The sequence below is a fragment of the Amblyomma maculatum genome, chromosome 4 (genome assembly GCF_055883805.1).
Source record: "Amblyomma maculatum isolate TAMU_Amacu chromosome 4, ASM5588380v1, whole genome shotgun sequence".
Classification (NCBI taxonomy): Eukaryota; Metazoa; Arthropoda; class Arachnida; order Ixodida; family Ixodidae; genus Amblyomma; species Amblyomma maculatum.
The window spans coordinates 48,118,064-48,139,776 of NC_139347.1; the positions used below are offsets into that span (position 1 = coordinate 48,118,064).

The 21,713-nt window shown below is 44.9% G+C and overlaps 1 protein-coding gene across 1 annotated transcript in view; it reads left to right on the forward strand.

Moving 5' to 3' along the window:
- Positions 1-2,076, forward strand: part of LOC146190942 (cholecystokinin receptor type A-like) — a 149,010-nt gene extending 146,934 nt beyond the window's left edge. The window contains exons 4-5 of the mRNA XM_084599871.1: positions 440-1,009; positions 1,782-2,076. Of these exons, the coding sequence (XP_084455997.1) occupies positions 440-1,009; positions 1,782-1,813 (602 nt within the window). The 3' untranslated portion in view covers positions 1,814-2,076. The remainder of the gene's footprint in view (positions 1-439; positions 1,010-1,781) is intronic.
- The last annotated feature ends 19,637 nt before the right edge of the window (positions 2,077-21,713 follow it).

A 21,713-nucleotide genomic window follows, 5' to 3' on the forward strand; every position in this document is an offset into this window, starting at 1 on the left:
AGTTGGCGAGAGACCTCAAAGCTTGATAATGACATCCCAGCGATGGTTTAGGACAATCTCTATATAGATTACGTTCAGTATGAAAGCATTGACCTCGTGCTTGAGCTGATAATGCAGCTACCTGAAATTCCCTGCCATATGAACCTACGTTGTTGACGTTACTTCCTGCACGCACAACGAGACATTTAAAACGAAAAGAAGAAAATTTTACTGACTTTCGAGAACGACGCATTCACATTCCAGCCTCCTCTTGGTCGGTGTTTTCTTCTTTAGTACAAAATACTGCAGCTTCACATTGGTATTTCTCATGATACATGATGCCGGCGATTATATATATATCAATATAAATGAGATTTCGTACATGTGTATTTGAAAAAAATTTAAACAGTTATCTTTTTAGTGCGCATAAAATTAATTCGCTTCAGTGTACCTCATTCAGGCATCCCGATGAAGTCGTATGGACGCGAAAAGGATGATGGCAACAACCCCTCCAGCGGTGCTGCGTCGCCCACAGGCCGAGAGGACAAGAACCTCATGGTGACCACAGGCAACAGGAGTGGCGGCACTTCCGGCCGCTCGGCCAATGGCGTCCGCTACCAGACAGTTCTGGTGCGTGGCGGCAATGCGGAGAAGAACCAGGCATCCATGGTCCGTGTCATCCGCATGCTCTTCGTGGTCGTCGTGGAGTTCTTCGTGTGCTGGACGCCGCTGTACGTGGTGCACACGTGGTCTCTGTACGACCCGGACGCCGTCTACGACTGGCTCGGCTCGGCAGGTGTGAGTGTGGTGCACCTTCTCGCGTACGCGTCCTCGTGCTCCAATCCCATCACCTACTGCTTCATGCACCAGAAGTTTCGTCACGGATTCCTGGCTGCTGCGGGCTGTCGCCGCGGGAGCACATGCTGCGGTGGTGCTGCAACGTTGCCCTGCATCGCACAACAGTGCACGATACGCGGATCAACGTACGCGACTGGCAGCACGTTCGTGTATCAGGACACGCCGAAGAAACGTACGTTCTTGACTTACTTTCCATTGGCCTTGTAACATTATTTATTAAGAAATGACACCTCAGCGGCATTAAGCAGGTTCCTTCGTCGTGCAAAATGATGGCGGATATGCGGTGTTCATTGCGAGCTTAACAAATTAATGCCGACACAAAGCTCTGATATCGCGTTTTGGTCACTATCCACGTAATGCGTAGAAGCTTCTCGGAGCCAGTCTCACAGCCAGTGTCTCTGAACATATTCAGAGCCTCCGTGTGGGCTCTGTGAGCCTAAAAGAAAACCATCAGAATTTGTATAGGTTCCTCGCGGCATTTTATCTAAATGATTCACAGTGAAGTGCAGTACAAAACTATCAGCGAACGCATGGTGTACCATTTAAGGCTTTCGTTCGGCGCAATCATAATTTTCTCATTGCACTTGTCACTGACTATCGTATACGCCAATAAAGAGTCTCGCTGAAAATGTTTCATTATTTATATTGCATGTTACTACGGTGCTCATGAAAAAAAAAGACTATTTTCACCTATAAATATCATTAAATATTTGGTAGCCTAGCCCGCTTATGCTAGGTTCCGTTGACGCCAGGAGACCGTGCAAATATCTTGGGTAGTTGACAGTCGGAGTAAGTAAAATGTGAGCCTCTGATAAAGACTTATTGCATTTTTAAACTCATCTGCGTGTGGCGGAAAAGAAACCAGTTACTTTAGCACCCATCCAAAGCTGATTTCATCAAACCAAACGCCATGAAAGATGACCAATGCACTTCTTTTTTTTCAGTAGCGAATGGCCGTGACGTGGACTGTCTGTAACGGGCGTGGACGGCACTGGCACTTCAAGCTTCCTCAGAGCTACAATGTCATCTGTTTCGAAGTGACTGGGACCGAACAATGAAGAGTTTGCTATTTGTGCTCGAATAACGTTTGCATGCTATGTGCGTGACTTTTTTGTGTGTGCATGCGTGTATACGTACTCTTTGTGACACATCATCGTGAAATTCAGAACAGCTTGAGAGACAGATGTTCGCCGATTTTTATATCTTTTTCTGAATCATGCCCTGTCCTGCTCTGTGATAAGCTCCTTTATTGACTGTTTAGTAACCATATTGTGAAATGCTCAATGAATGACAATTAAAAGGTACTCGATATGTAAACAGTAATGATGTTATGCATAATATGACAGGTTTGCTGTGTACAGGTGCATTTTGTGGCTGAAATATATTAGCTGTGCCTGAGATATTATTTTGTGTGCTGGCTCATTTATATATGCTTTGCTCCAGCGTTCGTGTGTAGTATGTCTTTATGTATGCGGCACTGCACGTGATACAAAAGACGACAGCAGCATCGAATCGCTTTCATGTACGTTTCATGAGATGAAAGAACGCTGGAAGAACAGCATTAGTGAAATACGCAGAGTTGTTCACTGTACCGTGGACTTTTCGGTGCTAAGCATGCTTGTTTGTAGTTGTTTTGCAAACTTCTTTTGCATCATGAGAGAATTCCGATTGGAGGTATCGTGCAAAAGATTTCAACCCGCATCGCCACTTGATAAAATAAAACCTGTCAGCATGGAGGCTGTACCATCGGTAGAATTTCAAATAGCTGTAGTACTGAGATCCTAGTTTGACATTATGGTCCGAATAACTGCTTGAAGTTACTATTCAACACGAATTGAGTTTATATTTTTGCCACAGAAAGTGAGAAATGTTTACTTTTTCATCGCTAATTTTATTGGCGAGAGTATTTTGGTTACTCATATACGCCACAAATGAAGACATATTTTTGTGGAGGTGGTCTGGTGGTTATCGCGTTCTGCTTGTGCGGTAAGGGCATTCCACCCGATCGCCGGCCAGCCGAGCATAATACCTGGTATTAGTCTGATATAAACTTGCTTAAAAATACTAGTCCGTCTTTGTTTTAGAGTTAGATATTTAAAGAGAATGGCATTCGGCACACGCTAATGCTGATCGAAGCGCAAGCTAGCCTGGCGCTGTTTTAGCCAGCTACCACGTCCCCTGGCTAAAACAGCGCCAGGCTAGCTAGCGCTTCGATCAGCATTAGCGTGTGCCGAATGCCATTCTCTTTAAATATCTAACTCTAAAACAAAGACGGACTAGTATTTTTAAGCAAGGGTCACGAAGAGTCGGACACGACTGAACGACTGAACTGAACTGAACTGAACTGAACCACGTCCCCATTAAAAGAAAATCATCATCATTATCAGTAACCAAAAATTATCATAATTCTTTTAACTTAGTGTACGTGGTACGGGCGTGCAAGCCGACCACATATCATATGTGTTTGAGTTGTCGTGGGCAGTATGAAATGGAACGCGGCATAATATCGTTGTAAATAGTATAATGCTACAACGTTGTTTTTGCGAGCATGTTGAGAAAATAAAATTCTGTTCAGTTTAACTGTGCATTAGATTTTTTTTTTTTTACGGCAAGACAACAGTAATAACAAAAATAAAAACTTTCTGTATGCTAGCAATTTTTTTTAACAACACGTAAAGCCAGAGTCGGTCACCATTGTTGCACCCACAGCAACATATACAGCTCGCCGAAGCGATGTTGGCGTGATTTACGGCGCTTGCGGCAATGATGCAAACATATTTTACGTGTGCAGGACAGCACTTGAAGCCGATTTCATGCCTCATCCTTTTCCCTTGTCTCGCCCCACGCGCACACCCAGACGCAGAAGCGCATGCTGATCCCTTTGTTGCCATGGCTTTGCGCAAACGTGTCTGGCAAAGCGAACAGTGAGCCCTGCATACCAGCGCTTTTTCAACCGTGCAGCGAGCCCTTGGAATGACGACCACTGTACCGAAGAAGAGCGGAGGACTGAACCTGAAGTGGTGCTGGGGACATATTCACGGGAGCAGCGTGGCCCGAATAACTGCGGTGCTGGGACTGTGCGCGCTTTGTTGCTCAGTTGTCTGTAAGGCGCCAGTAAATATTAAAGAAATGTGGAAAACGTGTGTCATGTGTGACATCTGGTTTTTTGTTTTTGCATTTTTTGTTCCTTCTTTCTCTGTCTCCTTACGTATGATGGAGACTAAATGTTGTGGTAGAAAATGAGTAAGTGCAGTCTATAGTGAGCTCTGTCTTAATTTTTTCCTTTTTATTTGCCTACGTATGAAGCAGAACCGAAATTGGGTAAGTACAGTCTATAATGAGCATTTTCGCAGCAGGTGTTGAACATTTCTAGTGAAGCGAGATTTGAGAATTTCCCGAATTTTAAAAGACACTTCTCTCTTCACGCACATTTGAAACATTACTGCCTGAAGCAGCATGGCGCAACCGACGGGCTCGCCCACTTTTAACGTGGGCAAGAAAAGCTCAATTCGACGTAGGTTTTCTTTTGCTTTTTTATGTAATGAGTATTTACTTAATCAGGCCTGTCGCCTCTTATAAGCGCTTGCGTAACATGACGACCATTATATCATCGGCGCTAATCAACAGTCCCGCCGCTCTCAGTACCGGAAATAGTCAAATATGCGCATATCAAACGCGGATATTTTTTATTTATTCGCTAATATTATGGTACAAAAAAAAAGTATCCCCGTCTGAACCACTATGCATAGTGGGCTTGAACCAATTGTGTGAGTACGTTTGGGCGAGGAGTTTAAACTCTACCTTTAAGCTTGACCAACAGATTTAATGGCTTTCCTCTATGGGTTTTCTTGTGGGTCCCCGTTCATGTACATGCACTTTGCATTCGGTTAAGCAGTAAACCTTGACTATGATATGTGCTCCAATTGACTCGCGCGTACTGATTACTTTACAGTCACAACCTATCAAACTCTTTAAAAGACCACTCAACACTGACATGAAGCCCCCTTATGCAAACCGTATTAACATGTCTGTCAGTCTTGGGATCCAGGGATGCAGGATGATTCAATTTCTCTCAGTGACCCATCTCAAAGGAAAGCCAAGTTAGCAGTTCCTTCCAACGCGGTCACGTCATGGTGTATAGTGACGTCACACTACTCGACGACCAATCAAGGCCTGCCCTTGTTGTCAGCTGCGAACTACGCCCTGCCGGTGGCAAGAGAGCTTCTGTAGAACGGGGCCTTTAACACTGCCGCGTTTAAAATAGAAACTGGGAAAATAACGTCCGCCTCCCCCCCCTCCCCCCTCTTTCTATCTCTCGTTTCCCTTTGTGTAATCATGACTGCTATGGATAGCTTAGAAGTGTTTAATCGAGGTATTTATTATTTTAAGTCCGGATTACCGGGATGAAGACTACAAGAAAGAGATACTCGTCATATTAGCAGCTATTTAAATCCATTGCATTTTGGGAATAGTTTGGAGTCGCCGTAATATTGTACTCGAATCACCTCAAAGTTCTATGAGAGTTTGGATGCAGTTCCCATAGGCAATGGGGGGGGGGGGGGGGGGGGGGGGGATGGTGGATTCTGCGTGGTATGATGAAGGACGTGAGTGTGTGTGTTTTTTTTTTTTTGCTCCTTTGTGAATCGCAGCTACATGAAACACCAAAAATACACACTTGAAAATGTGTCGTAGAAACACAAGAAAGTAGCACAATGTATCGAATTTTACCTTTTATGACCACTGTATGCACCGGAGCTGCTGGCAGCGCCTACGCAAGATATTCTTTTTTTTAACTGTGCCCTTCGACAACTGAGCATGGCACGGGGATCGGCTGCATTTCTTAGGGCACCTACTGACAACACTAGCGGTGGCGAACAGCACGACGAGGAGAGCGTGTAGTATTCTTGAATGTAGCCTCCTGTTACTTGCAGTCAATTTCCCTTCCAAATTTATGCCACGCAATGAAGCCACCTTATCTAAACCCTATCGGTAGCTTTCGGCTGGCATTCTTTGCTCCCAAAGCAGCAGTGGAAACCAACTGCAGCTTAAATTTAAATACCAATTAATTTATTCAAGTGCATTGGTATAGTATCAGAAATTTATGATAAAGGACGTCTAGTTTCAAAGCATCATAAGCGGCAGCTTCGACGCGCCACAGACAGTAGAGCCTCCAGAACGCGGCGCTCATTTGACACCAGTGGTCGGCACACCAATGCCGGAAGTTCGAGCGTGATTAGAGCGTGATTACTTGATCGTGATTACTCTGCCTCCTAGGGTTCAGTGCCATTTATATGTATCGAGTTATCGCTATATCAACTTAGACTGTGATTCTCCTGGAGTTCGATGTATACGACTTCAACTGCAATAAGAAGCGTAAGAAAGGAAAGAATAATACCTAAACGGTCATGTGCACAACAGGATCGATGTTGGGATCACTTTCGAGACAAGCACCTAAGTGAGAATTAGAACCATAGAAATCAGTTCACAAATGTTCATTACCGTTTCAGACTCTATTGAGCTCTTCAACGGTGAAACTAAATTGACACACATGCCGATTTGGCATCAGCAGTGCCGATGTTAATGAGAACGAACGTGCCATTTCATGGTTCTGCAGTAGCACCCTAGCAGCCAAATTGATGTTTTTTTCTTGCTTTTTAAAACACGTACTGTGGTTTTTTAACGATTCGTAACTACGCATAAATTTTAGTACCTTTGATGGTGTACCAATGGCAACCTTGAAACCTAATTTTGCGTTATATCTTGACCTAGCAGATTGTCTTTCCAAGAAGAACATAATGATTTGACAAGGGGTCTACGACCTGCTATTGAAAGGCTAGCACAAAGATAATGGTGGAGTTAGGTCATTAGAGCCTTGCAGGAGATAGTATGAGTGTTATGTAAGAAGGTGGTGCGGATGCGGTGAGGTATTAAATTAGTTCAAGGAGTGGCAAGGCGATAGGTACGAGAATATACTCTTATGACAGTAAGTGGTGACACCGCGGTAATCGGGTGGGTATACGTTGTCGTCGCTAGTGGTCGTAACTGCGACGTAGATTGGGTGAGGGTTCTGCCCGCTCCAGGAAAGAGGTTTCTTGGGCTTATGCATGAACCCCTTTCATTACCTACAGTTCTGTGGTGACCATGCGCCTACCTGACGTCTGTGGAATGTTACCTTGCGATTCAGTACTAAGTTACCGTGCGCGGCATGGTACCGTACGTGGTTTGCGAATCAATGCAGGATGACTTCGATGTGACCGGCGCGCAGATCCACGCTGGCTGCCGAGAGTTGTAACGTTGCCTTGCTTGTGTATAGAGGAACGGAATGACCTACCGGAATGAAAGGAGGGATGAATTTCCCGTGCCAAAGGACACAAGGTGTCAGCGCTTGCTATAGCCGGCGCAGCGCATATTGAAGCAAGATCGCGATATACATTTCGGCATGCTCGCCGCTCTGGGTACTCAAGAAAATTGCGGTACTGATAGAGAGAAGCAGGAGAAATAGAGGGGGGGGGGGGGGGGGGGGTCAGCACAATAGAAATATCCTGGCTCCGAAAAAGTCGGAAGAGTGGGAGCGGAATTGTCTCAGCTCTACCATCCGTCAAACTTGATGCATCGACCCGTCTAGAAACGGGAAAGAACACAGGCTAAATGCAGACCGCTGGGCATTTGGTGAAAACATGTCCTCGCAATCCTGTCAGCTGGCATCCGATGCCCAATGCTCCCCGCGGAACTACCGCGCGAGAAACCATTTGTGAAGGTTTGAAACAAACCTCCTCTTTTTTTGCTCTTGGCCTCGGGGGAACATGCTTCTGACGGCTCAGTAAACGTTGGCAAAATTGGAAGGCGTTCACTTTCCACCACCAATGGAGGCTTGCAGCGTATAAAAATAGAATAGACGATGCAAGTGACTTTGCAATGGCTAAAAAACAGGTGATTCTTTTTCTAGCCACGTTCATTGCCTCAGGGCCCAAAAGAGAAATGATTAAGAGGCGGATGCAATATGGACAGTTTTATAAATGAAAAGAAGCAAGGTTATCGAATCAAATCTAGCAGTTATCGATTATTCGGCTGTCTAGCTGCAAGGTGACGAACCCATTGTTGTCAGGTGCGGGATTCTTGCAGGTTTTAAAGCTGGTCATAGCAAAATTAAATTATGAATACCGGAGTCAGTTCAGTGTGACTGTAATGCTAGATACCGTGGATGGGGGAAGCCTCGAAAAAAAGCCAGTTACAAGGGATGAGTGGTCTGAGTCGAGACCCCGTGCGGACCCTACGAAGCGCAACATTAATTTTTCCCGCAGGCAAATTCACGGGCGACAGTTAGCGCACACGGAGGCATTGGAGCACGTACGCTCGGCCTCTGCACGTGCACGCGCTCTCTTATAGTCGGAAAAAGGTGATGGCATCCAGACGAGGGTTTGAGCCGGTGACGAGCGGAGAGAAGCCAGCTGGCGAACCCATTATGCTGTATGTGCTCTTCAGCATGAGCTGCTAGATGATGAACATTTTTGGAAGGCACTGTGCAGGGGCTCACATTGTGCAGGCGTATTGCCAGAAAAATGTATATGATAATAAGTATGTTGCCCAAAGGATTCAAAGAAATCAATCTCATAAGAGGGACAGCATCTAGTGTACTACTGTGAGGTGGGCACGACAAGAGGTTATTAGCTAGACGAACATAAACCTAGACATCTTATCAGAGGCAGGCTCACATGGGCACTCTATCTGGCGTTATTTTACAGTCCTGATAGTTTTATTCACGTGCACACCAATGGAGTCATGGGGCAGATCGGAATGTTGCCGAAAAATGCAGTCGCGAAGAACCGACGCTCGATTACTTGACGTTCGGGTTCGTATATAGCTAACCTTGTACATTTTATTTCGCACAATAAATAAATAAATAAATAGATAAAGAAGGAGGCAGCGTGCCGTCCGTTCCTCCTGTGCATTCATATTGTTACGAACGATGTCAAGGAAGAAGAAGGGCAGTGGCGCGAACAGGAGCGCTCACGCTAGGCCCGGCAACATTTATTAAACGTCCTCTCACGGTCATTCAACATCTTCTCCCTGTTCTCTTTTCTGTTTTCATCAAGTTGCCGCATCGTAACGTTTGGTGGAGGTGCTGGGTGCTTCATCATTACCCTCTCATTTGCTCCGGAGCTTCGTCGGCCTGCGACTTGTTGCGCCGCCAGCTGAAGATTCGGAGGCATGGCTGTTCCCCAGCCTGCCGGACCCATCGCCGTCCCTCCGCCCCGTCCCCCCACCCGGACCACAAGACACGACGAAGGAGAAGGTTAGCCGAGACGCCAGACACAAGACACAAGCAGAGACCCGAGCGACCATGCGACCCCATTGACCAGATGTGCCGGCCAGAAACCACACGACTCAACACCGCTACACTTCAAGACATCATCCCCTGCCTATTCCATGCGGTGCGTGCCTTGGCCTCCGCCATCGAGTCGTGGCAACGTATGGTCCGAGAGTGTCCTGGGCCAACGTTTATGTGGAATCATCGTGCCGACAAGCCGTTCTATTCGTCCTTCTTTCTCTTCTTCTTCAAGCATCCAGACACTCCCATCATCATGCCTTGGAATCATTAACATCGGTAAACTTCCTCCTCCACGATCGGCACGATCACTCGGTGGCTCCGGGTCATGTTACGGGCGATATCAAGGAAGAAGAAGCGGGCTTGGCGCGGGCTGGAGCGCTCGCGCTGGGCCCGGCAACATTCATTCAACGTCATCTCACGGTCATCCAACATACTCTCCCTGTTCTCTGTTCTGTTTTCATCGGTTTTCCGCATCGTAACAATATTTTGCCACAAGCAGTAACGGCAATTTGTTCTGCAATTTTAAGCGCGATGTACACTTTCGAAATATATTTCATTACCCCAATCAATTTGGTGCTTAGGAACTGTGGCATTTCGATGTTGCTATTTCCGTTAATTATGGCAGAACGTTACACTCTAGTATTGCACGCTCCAAAATAAGGAGAATGGTGTCGTCAAGATCCGGTTACGCAATTAAGACGGGTTAATACTTTTTTTACGAAAACAAAAATAATGGAACAAAGAGTGCGAATTCCAAGAATCAATAACCGATGTTGCTACGGCACCAAGTAGCGCGATGAGGTTTAAGCCATCAGTGATCGTGTTGAGAGAGAAACTCTACGAACCTCACGTTCTTACTCACTGATTTGTCGGTTGCGTTAATCTTTGTATGCTCTTGTGAAAAAAAAAATAAACACAGGGGGCTGTTTTCTCGTCTATCCTTTATGACGTTTGTTTGTCACGGAGGAAAGCTTGCTTCGAATACGTTGCTTCCGATTTTATTCAATTCGCTTTACGCTAAAAACTACTGTACGCTACCTAGCCTCAAAATATATGAATGAATAGGACACCAACAGCCATATACAATGTCCAGATTAAGCAAAGCATGGGAGCTAGCTATGATTTAACCCCCGCATATACTAATTCAAAAGCCGATGAAGAGCCCCTCGTAGATTATTGTCGCTCTTGCATTGAGGCATGCTTCGACTGCTACCTCCCTGGCAGTCCATTCTGGACTGCCTTCTCATGATAGCAAATTAAGAAAAGATTTGTTGCAAACTAAGATCATTATTTCGCGCATGTTTCCCATTCCGCGATATAATAATTCAATTTTCTCTTCCTCGCTGCGAGCACAGTAACGCTTGTCCATACTTCCTGTATTTTATGACGGCATTCTTTCGTCATGCCATTATAAACAGCACTAACCGTAATTTTCGTTATCTAACTAGAACTCAAATATGACGTCATCTAGTTTATTTTTTCTTGTCGATCTTTTCAACGCATTGTTTCTAAATCCTATTCGTGAATAGCCACCGAATTATTCAATCGTTTGGCCCCGGCCGCACAAAAATACATGAGTGATTCTGGCTCCCGCATAACGTGTGGGGCATTTCTAGCATTACAGTTTTGTCATACAAGTTCCTATTCCAAACGGTATTTAACGTCGAGATTGTAATATAAGAAACATTCGAACAACTGCTGTATTACTTTTGATGAAAGCCAACAGCAACAGGAACGACGATAAACATAAAGGAATGTCTTATTCTTTTGTTTTTAGGTTTGTAGTACTGATCAATTATATATGAGTAGTGCAATCACTTCTATCTGAAATACTATTTATTAGAAGGAGAAGAAGAAAGATAACCATGCACTACAACAATGTGATTCAAACCCATAACCTCTAACCCTCGAAAGTATAGAGATTTAACGGCCACCGCCGGAAAATATATCATTGTTTTTACCTATATTGTTTTATCTATTTTACCAGTACATCTGTAAGTTACAGCAGTGCAAGATCATATAACTTGTCCGACCACGAAACTGATCAGATTTGCGCATGTAGTTTGTTGAAGCGTAATAAGCACGCGTGTTGCTTCCAAACACACAACGCCAATGCTTGAGACACATAGCCACCGGCTTTCGCAAGAACTGGACTGCTGTCAGTAATCAACAATAAGAGGATGCACCTCTCATAATCCAAGTCGATTGGACCGAACGACCGGTCGGAGAATCAATGGGCGGGATAATAGCGAACGCAGTCAATAAAGCTGCTGACATGGAAGAAGGCATCGTTGCCGGTTGTGGCCGATGCTCTCTTGTTCCGCGTCATTTCCAGCAGAAGCCGGGAGTATTCTGCGCGCGCTTCATTGCTGTCTCTCTTAATATTTCTGTGTGTGCAGAGGTTCAAGCGCAAGCATTTTTGGCGGGTGTTCCGAGTTAAACGAACCGTCTCGCTTTCTCTTAATGAGATCGACTCGTGCAAATGACGCTGCTCATTAACGCTGGAAACGCTGTCTTTTGCCAAAGCAGTGCGACAAAATGTCTTCATTGTGCGAACAAAAAAAATCTATTTTTGTCAGACGACTGCGAAAAATAGAAACAAGCTATTTAGCTTGAAAACCCCCAAACGATCATGTTGTCATTGAATTGAAATTAAAAATGACAATTATATTTAGAACTTAAGGAAAAAGAACTTATTATTTTTTAGGTTAATCATACTTCAGCATTTCAACTCTATGTAATGGAAACTGCCATTTTTAGCTCTTAATGAAGGAAGGCATACACAGCTTCTTGTCTTAACACGGGTCTTGCCGCTATAAAATGGGTATACCACTATAACACTCTGCGATATCAGTGGAGTGGAGACTTCGTCACTCGCTTCCCTCTTCTCTCCTGCCTTCTCCCTGCTTACTGATATTTATGAGCAGCATTTTCCTCTCCAAGTGCACGAGATGAAATAGTATTTTCAGGAAACAATTGTTTTCACAAGCTCTGCTTTTACATAGCCAGGGTTCATGAATATTCTACAACCTCGCATGCATATTTAAGCACCTCAATTGTGTTTGCGTTCTGCTCTGCTGTTTAGGTCGAGAGAATAAAATTTATAATATTCACATTCTGTGGATTTCGAGTTCATGTAGCAAAACCGCGCATAATAAAGAGCCTACCATTAGAAAAAAAAATTATCTTTCTCCGATAATCAGCGAGTGGTGAATAATGAGCTTAAGTATGCGAATAAAAAGAGCGGCAGTGGATATCCCAGGCTTCTTCCATTTCTTACATTTCAGGCGAGCGATGAGAAAGATACGCAAGAAAAGCGCTCATCTTTCTGCTTTTTTTTTTTTTTGTTTTGCTTTGTGCATTTACAAACGCGATCGTGAAGAAGCAAGGACCATTTCACCCAGCACTTTTTATTTGTGCTGCGATATCGACCACAGTACAAGAATAAATTACTGCTCTACGCACCAGGCTGGCCCGCTGTGATGTCGTGCCGAGTTCCACCACATAGGCATCTCCTCTGCTGAATATTTGATTACTCACGTGGCAGCTTGAGCTTGTTGGTAGGTACAAGACAATGACGTATAACTCCACAACGAAACGAGGGCAAGGAAGAACGTCAGGAGGCACGCGAGCAGTCCTGTGTCTCCCGTCCTTCTTGTTTGTGCTCATCTTGTTGTGCGCTTAAAGGTCAATATATTCAGTTACTCGTCCTCTGGCGATGTATTCCTATCAGATTAGTAACGACTATCTGAGTCCTAGAAATCGCGCATAAACACCTCAATAAAAAAGCAGTATTACTAGGAGGAGGAGGAGGAAGAGGAGAAAATGACTGCTGAAAAGCTTGCGGGAAACATATACGAATATATAGTACACTCTGAGTTCCTTGTAAATACTTGCAGTGTTATAGCAGACCTATCTGCGTGCTGACGTAAAAAGCATTCATATCAACAGGATCACCCTGACGACAGCTGCTGCAAAGGCACTGGACTGAAGGCCGCTTCATGACGAAAGACTATTCTTATTGTATCAAATGTATGATTTACATCGTCATTATACACAGCAGAAACAGCAAAAGCATGGAATATTTTCTTTCTGTCATTATTTTTAATGTGAGCATTTAAACCATGATTGGTTAGAAATAACGCTAAGGATGACAAAGCAATGAAATAAAACCGAATGTTATGCGCTCTTGTAAGTCGGGCCTAGGTTCAGAGCCATGCGCTCTTTCTTTAAGAAGCGCATATTTTACTGCTGCGAGAAATAGGTTTGTGCAGCCTTTCGCGTTCACTGTGTATTTTGTAACCGCCATCAATGTACGAGTAAGTTTTAGTTTTTTTTTTTTATCTAGGTGTCATTTCAAAACACCGCTGGTACATGGGGCTCGTAAGCTTTGAACAACTTAATTAACAGCCTCTTAGGCATCCGTTTCAATTTAGCGTTTATTTTGAAAAGCGGCTTCACATGAATCCAAAGAATAAATGTATTATCCTTCTGTTACACGTATTTTGATCTTTCGAGGCGCAGAATGAACAGTCGGAAGGAAGCGCTGTAAACTCCTTGCACTGATCAAACGGCCTTACATCTAGTAAAGCAAATCGGTGTAAATTGTGCTGTTCCTTCATGCTTACTGTTTGAGGGATTTGCAATATATTCTCCTCATGCCATATGTACCCCGAACTATTCCACTGTCTGCTACAAGGTAGCGCTGAAAGTGGGAAACAGCTGAGGAAAAATTCGGCTATAAGAACGAAGAAGCCCATAGTGTAGACGGAGTGCAGGATGATTTCATAAATATCGTTACCGAGTTCGCAGTAGTGCTAGGCAGTAGGATGGTTAGAAAGGATACCGGCATATATAGCACAGAGATTGTACCTCTAAACTGTCCAAGGAAACTAAAGATACGATTACGAAACGTCCAAGCCACCAACCTTAGAGTTTTTCACTATAGGTAGAGGGAAAGCTGGCGGCTCTACACTTCACTTTCGGAAAATATATCAAGTTTCTCTACCCTCCTAGACTTCATCCGCCATCGACGTTCAGGACATGGGGGAAGACAGGGATATAGCTCGTTCATTATTCTATATGTCAACCCAGCCACACACATGGGTAGGTTCTTGCCGGGCTTAAACGGCGGCACATGTGCGGCAGATGTGCGGCCTATGGAGAACGGGTGATGCTAACCCATATGATGTGAGCACGCCCCCAATCCACCACTTAGTGGACAGTAAGGAGTCATCGGAGGTTCTGCTACTCAACCAGGAACTCGAATACTAAAAAATCACCATTATATAATCCTTCAAACCCGCCATGTTCCAAGGGATCACGGCAGTCTGATAAGAACGCGAGAGCAAAGCCGCCTTACTGAGAACTGATCTGATATTGATAAAGGTTTTATATATTAAATAAACGCAGCAGAGCCAAAGCTCTAAAACTCTTCAGCCTCGAAGGCAAGGACGATCGACAACCGGAGGAAGCCTAGCCAACCTACCTGTTCTGCCGATCATGTGTTTCAAATCTCGGCCTCGACCTCTGCTACTACGCAAGCATTTCAGCCTCCGAAATGAGAATCTTCACACTAATGAGCATCGGCCTCGAGCGGCTGTCCAACAGAACGCCGGCACTCTTGGGTGAGCCACACTGGCGCCAGTAGTTTAACTCATTTTTTTCTTAAATAAATTTTTTTCCGTGTCACCTTTGCCAGATTCTTTTTTTTTTATTCACTGTGCGTGAACCCCTGCATATAAAAGTAATCCCATTTAAAGGTACCAGAAGTCAATGCATGTAGTTCTGAAGTCAGAAATCAATTTTTAACGCAATGGTATTACAGGGCACGTTACTAGAAATTCTGACGTCGGGCGTTGTGAGCGAAACGTTACAAGCATGGCTCTGACAAGTGGTAGCTGCTGGCATGACCGGACACCGATCCTTCCATGGTTTGTGCGACTTAACGAGACCACATGGTATCGGAAAGTTGGAAGGAGCTGCCAACACGTGTTGCTCGCTCGAGGTCGGAATGTGCGCTGAGATTCAGCATCAAGTGTTCTTGCATGCAGAGTGGGTTGCGCTGCACCTCGACTATTCAGGCACGTTCATGTGGCTTTGGTTTAAGCGAGGTTTGACATGTCTGGTGGACACCCGCGCTATAGCGTCATACCCTTAAAGGGCAGCTGCATCACTTTAAAAAAAAAAACAAAAAAAGAGTTCGGAATACAGATATATAGTTTACAACCCCCTGAACCCGAATACGACGTTAAATTTAGTCATAAGTGACCGCAAACTACTTTTTAATCAGAAAAACGTGCACCAACGCCGTGGAGCGTTTTGAAAGTGGCGCTCTTGCCTCTGATTGGTCAAGCGCGCCGTGACGTCAATGACGGCGTGCGTTGAGTGGTAACGGCGGTCCAAGCGATCGTACATGCAAGCACGTGCTTTTCTGCGGATGTATGCCGCTGAACATGCAACGATCACGCTGCTCAGGGGAATATGATATTGAGCCGTACTTGTTCGAACCAGCGGCGGCTTCGGAACAAGGTGACACTGGCGGCAGCGGCGAAATGACGAGCGAGGAGACAGCGCTAACCTTTTCCCGCATGGGAAATTCACACCGGTACGTACCGCTGCGCTGCACTGCTGTATGCGCCTGTGATCCGCTCTCGATTAAACATATCTGCGTTACTCGTGCCCTAAATCTCCTGCCTGACTCGAACGAAGCAATGTCACGTCAATGCACTTGATGTGACGATTGTAAACAAATGAATTTATCCAGACGAGCCGTCGCCCCAGTTTTGGTGCGTAGATTTAGTCATTTATATGTCAGCAAGAGCAGCAAAAATCATGCTCTCAGCTCCCGCAACCTCGAGTACGTATACATTTTATTCTGGCGGGATTTAGCAAATTAACACGGGAGCGCGGTATCGACAAGAAGCCAGGCCGCTGCCTTGCTGCGCGCACGTAATCCCATTTAGAACACCGGTAAAAATACCGAAACGCTAGGACAGCTATCGGCAGTCACGCGCTGCCATGTCGCGAGTTTAGCGCACTTCATTTAGCTGCGCTTAACATCGCGACTTCGACCACAGACATCAAGCTGCCCCGATTTCTTTTCTTAATTGGGATAGTTGTTGATATGAGTCTGACAGTGGGTAGCTCAAAAGAAAGATGAACACAAAAGGCAGGGAGACAGGACACACACTAGACTTGCGACTGAATTTTACTCCGGAAAGAACGAGTTTATACGAATTTTTTTATCTTTATCCAGGTGCAACCAAGGAAGATAAAAAAAAATGCATAAACGCATCCTCTTCGGAGTAAATTTCCGTTGCAAGTCTAGCGTATGTCCTTGTTTCACTGACAGAGATATATATATAACGCGCCCCAGTCCGACGCGCGCGGCTAGCGCGTTCGTTCGCGTTCTCCCGGTTCAAGTTACGAAGCACGGCGCGCACTTCGTGCACTGGGTGCGGCGTTGGGGTTCCTGGCTATGCATGAGCGCGTGGAGAAGGTATGGCGCTCCTCACATCCCACTAATTACCCACTCCCTCCTCTTAAAAAAAAAAAAAAAAAAAGTCCTACTCTCTGACATTACTTCTCACAGTTTTCCAGCCGCGTCAGCGGGCGCCAATGCCGGATAGTTTTGCTTTCACCTGTGCCTTCATCTGCCCGGCCACCCACCTGCCCCACAGAACAAAAACGTAAACAGAACAGAAGAGCAATATGATGTATTGGGCCTCTTAGAGTTTTCTTCTTTTTGCGAAACCAGCTCTTGGCGGCGGAGAGGTGCTCTTGTGTGCGAAGACAGAAGGCACAGCACCGGTTTTCAATCGCGCAGATTTGATCGGTATCCCAAAATATCGCATCAACGACAAGCTTTGGTGATAGTCACTGTCGCGAAAATGATCTAAGCAGATCACCGACGATTTTGTAGGCGTGAAATCCTTCCTCTTGACCGCGGCAACCCACTGCGCCGATAGCTTGCGCTCCTTTGGGAATTTATGAAACGCGACATCCTTTCGGCCGCCAGTGTTCGTGCAGCCATAGGCTGCGCAGAATCACGGCATGGTCGTTCTTTTCGTGAAGAACGGTGCAAGATGCAATGAAAAAGCTTGCGGTAACGTGCGCAAGAAGAAAACAGGCGCGAGACAAGAAAAAGGTTGCACTGCGTAGCCTGCAAGCGACAGGTGATGCAAGGCCTGCTCGGGCAATAGAAGCGGAAGAGAGGTAGACGCCGTCCTTGACGTCACTACCGCCTGTCGTACTCCTGTCGTCTGCTACTGACATCCCCCCTCCAGCGCTGTGCACTGCGGAGAAGCCTGAACGCGGTAGCAACTTTAATCTATGATTACGTCACTATTTCAAAAGCTAAAGCCAAAATATTTCGTATTTTAACATACAAACCCTGCAGATTCGACCCTCTGAAGCGCATCAAATTCTAAAACCGGTGCAGCTTCCCTTTAAAGGTGCAGGTTAAGTGTCCCCATAATTGTTTTTGTTTTTGTTTTCTAGATTTGCACATCCTGTGACGAATGTGACACACTGACAATTATAAGTTTCATCATCGTCACTGTAATCATCATCAGCAGCAGCAACAGCAGCTTGACTACTACATTCACTGCACTGCAAAGTTCCTTCCCATATCCCTTCAATTAACCCTGTCGTGTTAAATTTTAAGTAATGTAACACATGCGCTAAAGTATTGCTGCTGCGTGACTTGCTCTGGGCAATAAACTACAGGGGATCAATAACCGTGTCACAAAATCACTTTTCATCTTCATTGAACTCGATTTGCACTCAAGTCAATGCAGATCGAAGTTGTAACGCGGCAACTTTAAGGTGCAATCAAGTCCAAGCCTGCTTAGGTCGAAGTCGCTTCTTCAAGCGCTCTTGAGTTTTCAAGCATATTCGAGAGTGGACGTCGATACCCTCGTCATCACCGAGCTTTGAAAATAAAAGCGAATGACTGCAGTAAAACTTCAAATAATAAAGCAGAAACCTAATAACAAGATTGTGAGAACATTATGCTTCTTTATATTAGGGTTTTTTTTTTTTCTTTTGTAAACTCGACACAACACTTGGCACCACCTACCGCAGGCGAAGAAAGCTTTTCAATGGCAATTCAAACCACCAGTGTAGCACAGGGTCTATCTTTAAAACTTAAATCTAGATCAGGTTCACAGAGGATTGAGAGTGTTCGTGCGACAGAGGAATCAGACACCATTCGCAACTATACTTAAGCTCTCGCATAGTGAAGGTGCGGATTTTCCATTCGAAATTAAGGCTTAATTTATACACTGCAATAATTTTCTTGAACTGCTGACTAAACACTAAACATCAGTTCAGTTCAGTCGTTCAGTCGTGTCCGACTCTTCGTGACCCTATGGACCATGTCACGCCACGCTTTCCGGTCTCTCACCATCTTCCTAACATCACATAACTTCATCTGCAGCGCCTCGAGGATGCCATCTAACCATCGCGTTCGCTGCCTACCCCTTCTCCGGCGACCCTCAACCTTTCCCGACGTCAAATCTTTCACCAGCGACTCCTCTCTTCTCATCAGATGACCAAAGTAGCTGAGCTTTAATTTTAGAACTTGACCCTCCAATGAGCAGTCAGGGTTTGTGGCCGACAATATCGACTGATTTGATCTTCTGGCAGTCCAGGGAACTCTCAAGAGTCTTCGCTAGCACCACAATTCAAACGCGTCAATACACTAAACATATTCACTGCGAAAAGTGAAAGTCGTCTGATAAAAAAAGAAGCAGCAAGTTCTTCATTATTTTGACTTCTTTTTTTGTCACCGGCGCTCATTCCCCGCAGTGGGCCTCTGAGCCGCCAACATCGCTTCCCGATTACTTTAGAACCGATGCTTCTGTCAAATATATTGGTGCAGTGTTTCTATTTTATAGTTTAAAATGCATTGGAAACAAAAATTAGATTATGGACATATTAGACAAGAAATTAATGCCAGAGGAGTGAGTCAAAATACTTTCTACGTAATTTCGAACCAGAAATGTATCTTAATGGATGCAATGCTTAGTATTCAACTCGTGAACTATGTCCTGTAGCAGATGCAGGTCTGTATAAAGAATACTTGCTCCAGTTACCAAAAATGTTTGCTAAAAATCAAGATCACTCATCTGAGGGGACATTTTATGGCCTCATTGTTCTGCCAGTAGTCGTCTCTATCCTCTCTTCATTCTTCTTCACTGGCAGTTTGTCCTCTTATGAATATCGAGAAACAAAATAAAAAATCAAGCGGAAAGAAAAAGTGATTTTGCAACGTTGGGTTCTACGTACGAAACAAAAAGGTCTTTATGCCGCAAATATGTATTTTCACACGTTAAGGCTGAGGAGGTTCGTGGGCCGAACAATCAAGTCAGTGAGTAAGAAAAAAGTGAGCAAGTAAAAATTTCATGCACATCGCCAGCCACCGAATACGGCAAAGGCGGTTGTCACTTAATTGCTTCACAGCAAGGAAGCTTCTTTGAAAGGCGAAAATTCTAATCCGAGCCGCCAGGCACTTTGCGAAACTGCGAAACTCTTTCGCACTGCCGCACAGTTGTTACGCCGCCCCCGCTCTCCAGAGAGAACTTCCTGTAGGGTTATATTTTAACTTCTTCCCGGCTTTCCCAACAACTCGCCTTAGCGAAGCTTCTGGAAGTCTTAGTCTTAGTCATTCTCTTCAAGAGTTGAAGAAGGGGGTCATCCAGCACGCGGTGGTAGGCCACGGCAGACAGATGAGAAAAACAAGCTGCGGCTGCAAAGCTCATATTATGCAGCCAAAGTGACTGGACTTCGGACGTCTAATCTCTACTGTGCCAAGGTTTTGGAGCGGCGGCTGGATTTATCGAAACCCTACACGCTTCACTCAGCTAATGTGGTTGGCCTTTCGGACCCGCGAGGAGCTCGGCGAGCCGAAAAAACAACGTTTCACTTCAACGGCTCCTCTCGCGACCACGGGAATCGCAGAGACCCGGCGACCACTCAGTTCAGTCTGCAAACATCGTCAGTTGAACTTCCCTCCTTCTGTTTCCCCCAAAGGTCAGCGAAAGAAGTTAGAGCGCATGCGTTGAAGCAGTGGTGACGAAAAAGACCGTGAAAGTCTTTGCATCCATTAAAAAACTTCGTGGTCGTTTTCACTCCCAGGTTCAACACCATCTGCACGGGGGAGAAAGCGAGACGAGTTGTAAAGGCATGCTCTGGCCGACTGCCTCGTTTTGGCACCAGAGTTGCGTTTGACCTTTCTCATCCACATTTCATTGCACGATTTGGGTATGTATTTTTTAATTTCTTTTTCTACATTTCTCTGAATTGCAAATTCGGGGTTTTTCGCATTGGATACCAAGAAAAAGCTATGATGATTGAAAATACGGAATATTTGTGGAACATTTTAGTGCCAGTTTTAAGAGTATGATTCGAGAGCTTTAAAATAATTAATTTAAAGCCTAACCTATCACATTATGCGTGCGACATATTACTGCGCTCAACAAATATATAATACCGCGCTTAAAAACTCGTAGTTAGGTGCGTTTCGCTAATCCAGTAGGCAATAAAAACGCTGCTGAGAGATACCATATCGCACGTATTCCTAAATTACTGTCGCGTCATACCGAAGCGGTGAGAGCCTGTGGAAGGTGTGTGTGTGTGTGTGGGGGGGGGGGGGGGTATGGGTTTTTCCTCCTTTCGAAATAGGGCGCTATACAAATTCTAATCAAGAGCAGTTGAGAGATCAGTTGGCTACACTTTAGCTATGCCACTCAACACCTACAGGTATCGTGATCCTCGTGCCAACCCTGATCATATATGGATAGTTAGTTTCGTTTTATGCTTTTCATTCGATGCTGGTTCTATAGGAAGTGTATCAGTGCAGCTGTCAACCGAACAGCGTCAATAGCTATTTGATGCTGTAGCTATTCATTATGCAATAAAATTTCCTTTGACTCCAGTCTCGAGGACTTAATGAGATGTGCAACACATGCGTTCACACACGGTAAGCATAGACCGTGGATGTGTGTATTAGCCCCACATTTATTTTCTTTACTTGCGTTCAAACTTTCATTATGCCAAAAAAATTAACTACTTTCCAGTACTGCATTTTGCACAACATACTGCACATCGCGGCATTTGCACAACGCTCCAACCTGCCAGCGCCTTTGTGATGGACCCGTTTTATTTAATCCATCCGCCTCGTCGCACTGAAATTCACTAAAATTTCATACCGCGACAGACACTGAACATTCGTCATCCAGCTACCAATAGACCCTGAATAGCGACAATGTTTTTAAATTACTAATGCATCTGCAAAGATGGCATGCTAATGTTTTGCCTTCCTGTGAGCAGCTCTAATCAGCTATCAGAATAGTGTTAATACATTGCTATGCTCCGGTCAATACCTCCATTTTTCTCATCCCAGCTCACACAACGTTCGCGTCACCAACGATTACCTCAGAAAGCAGTTAATTTTGATAGCAAGGCCTCGAGCACTCCTGCATCTTGTCCTACTCCTGTCTGCCATTTTAGTTCAAGGGACCTCGACGGGCGGTGAATCTGG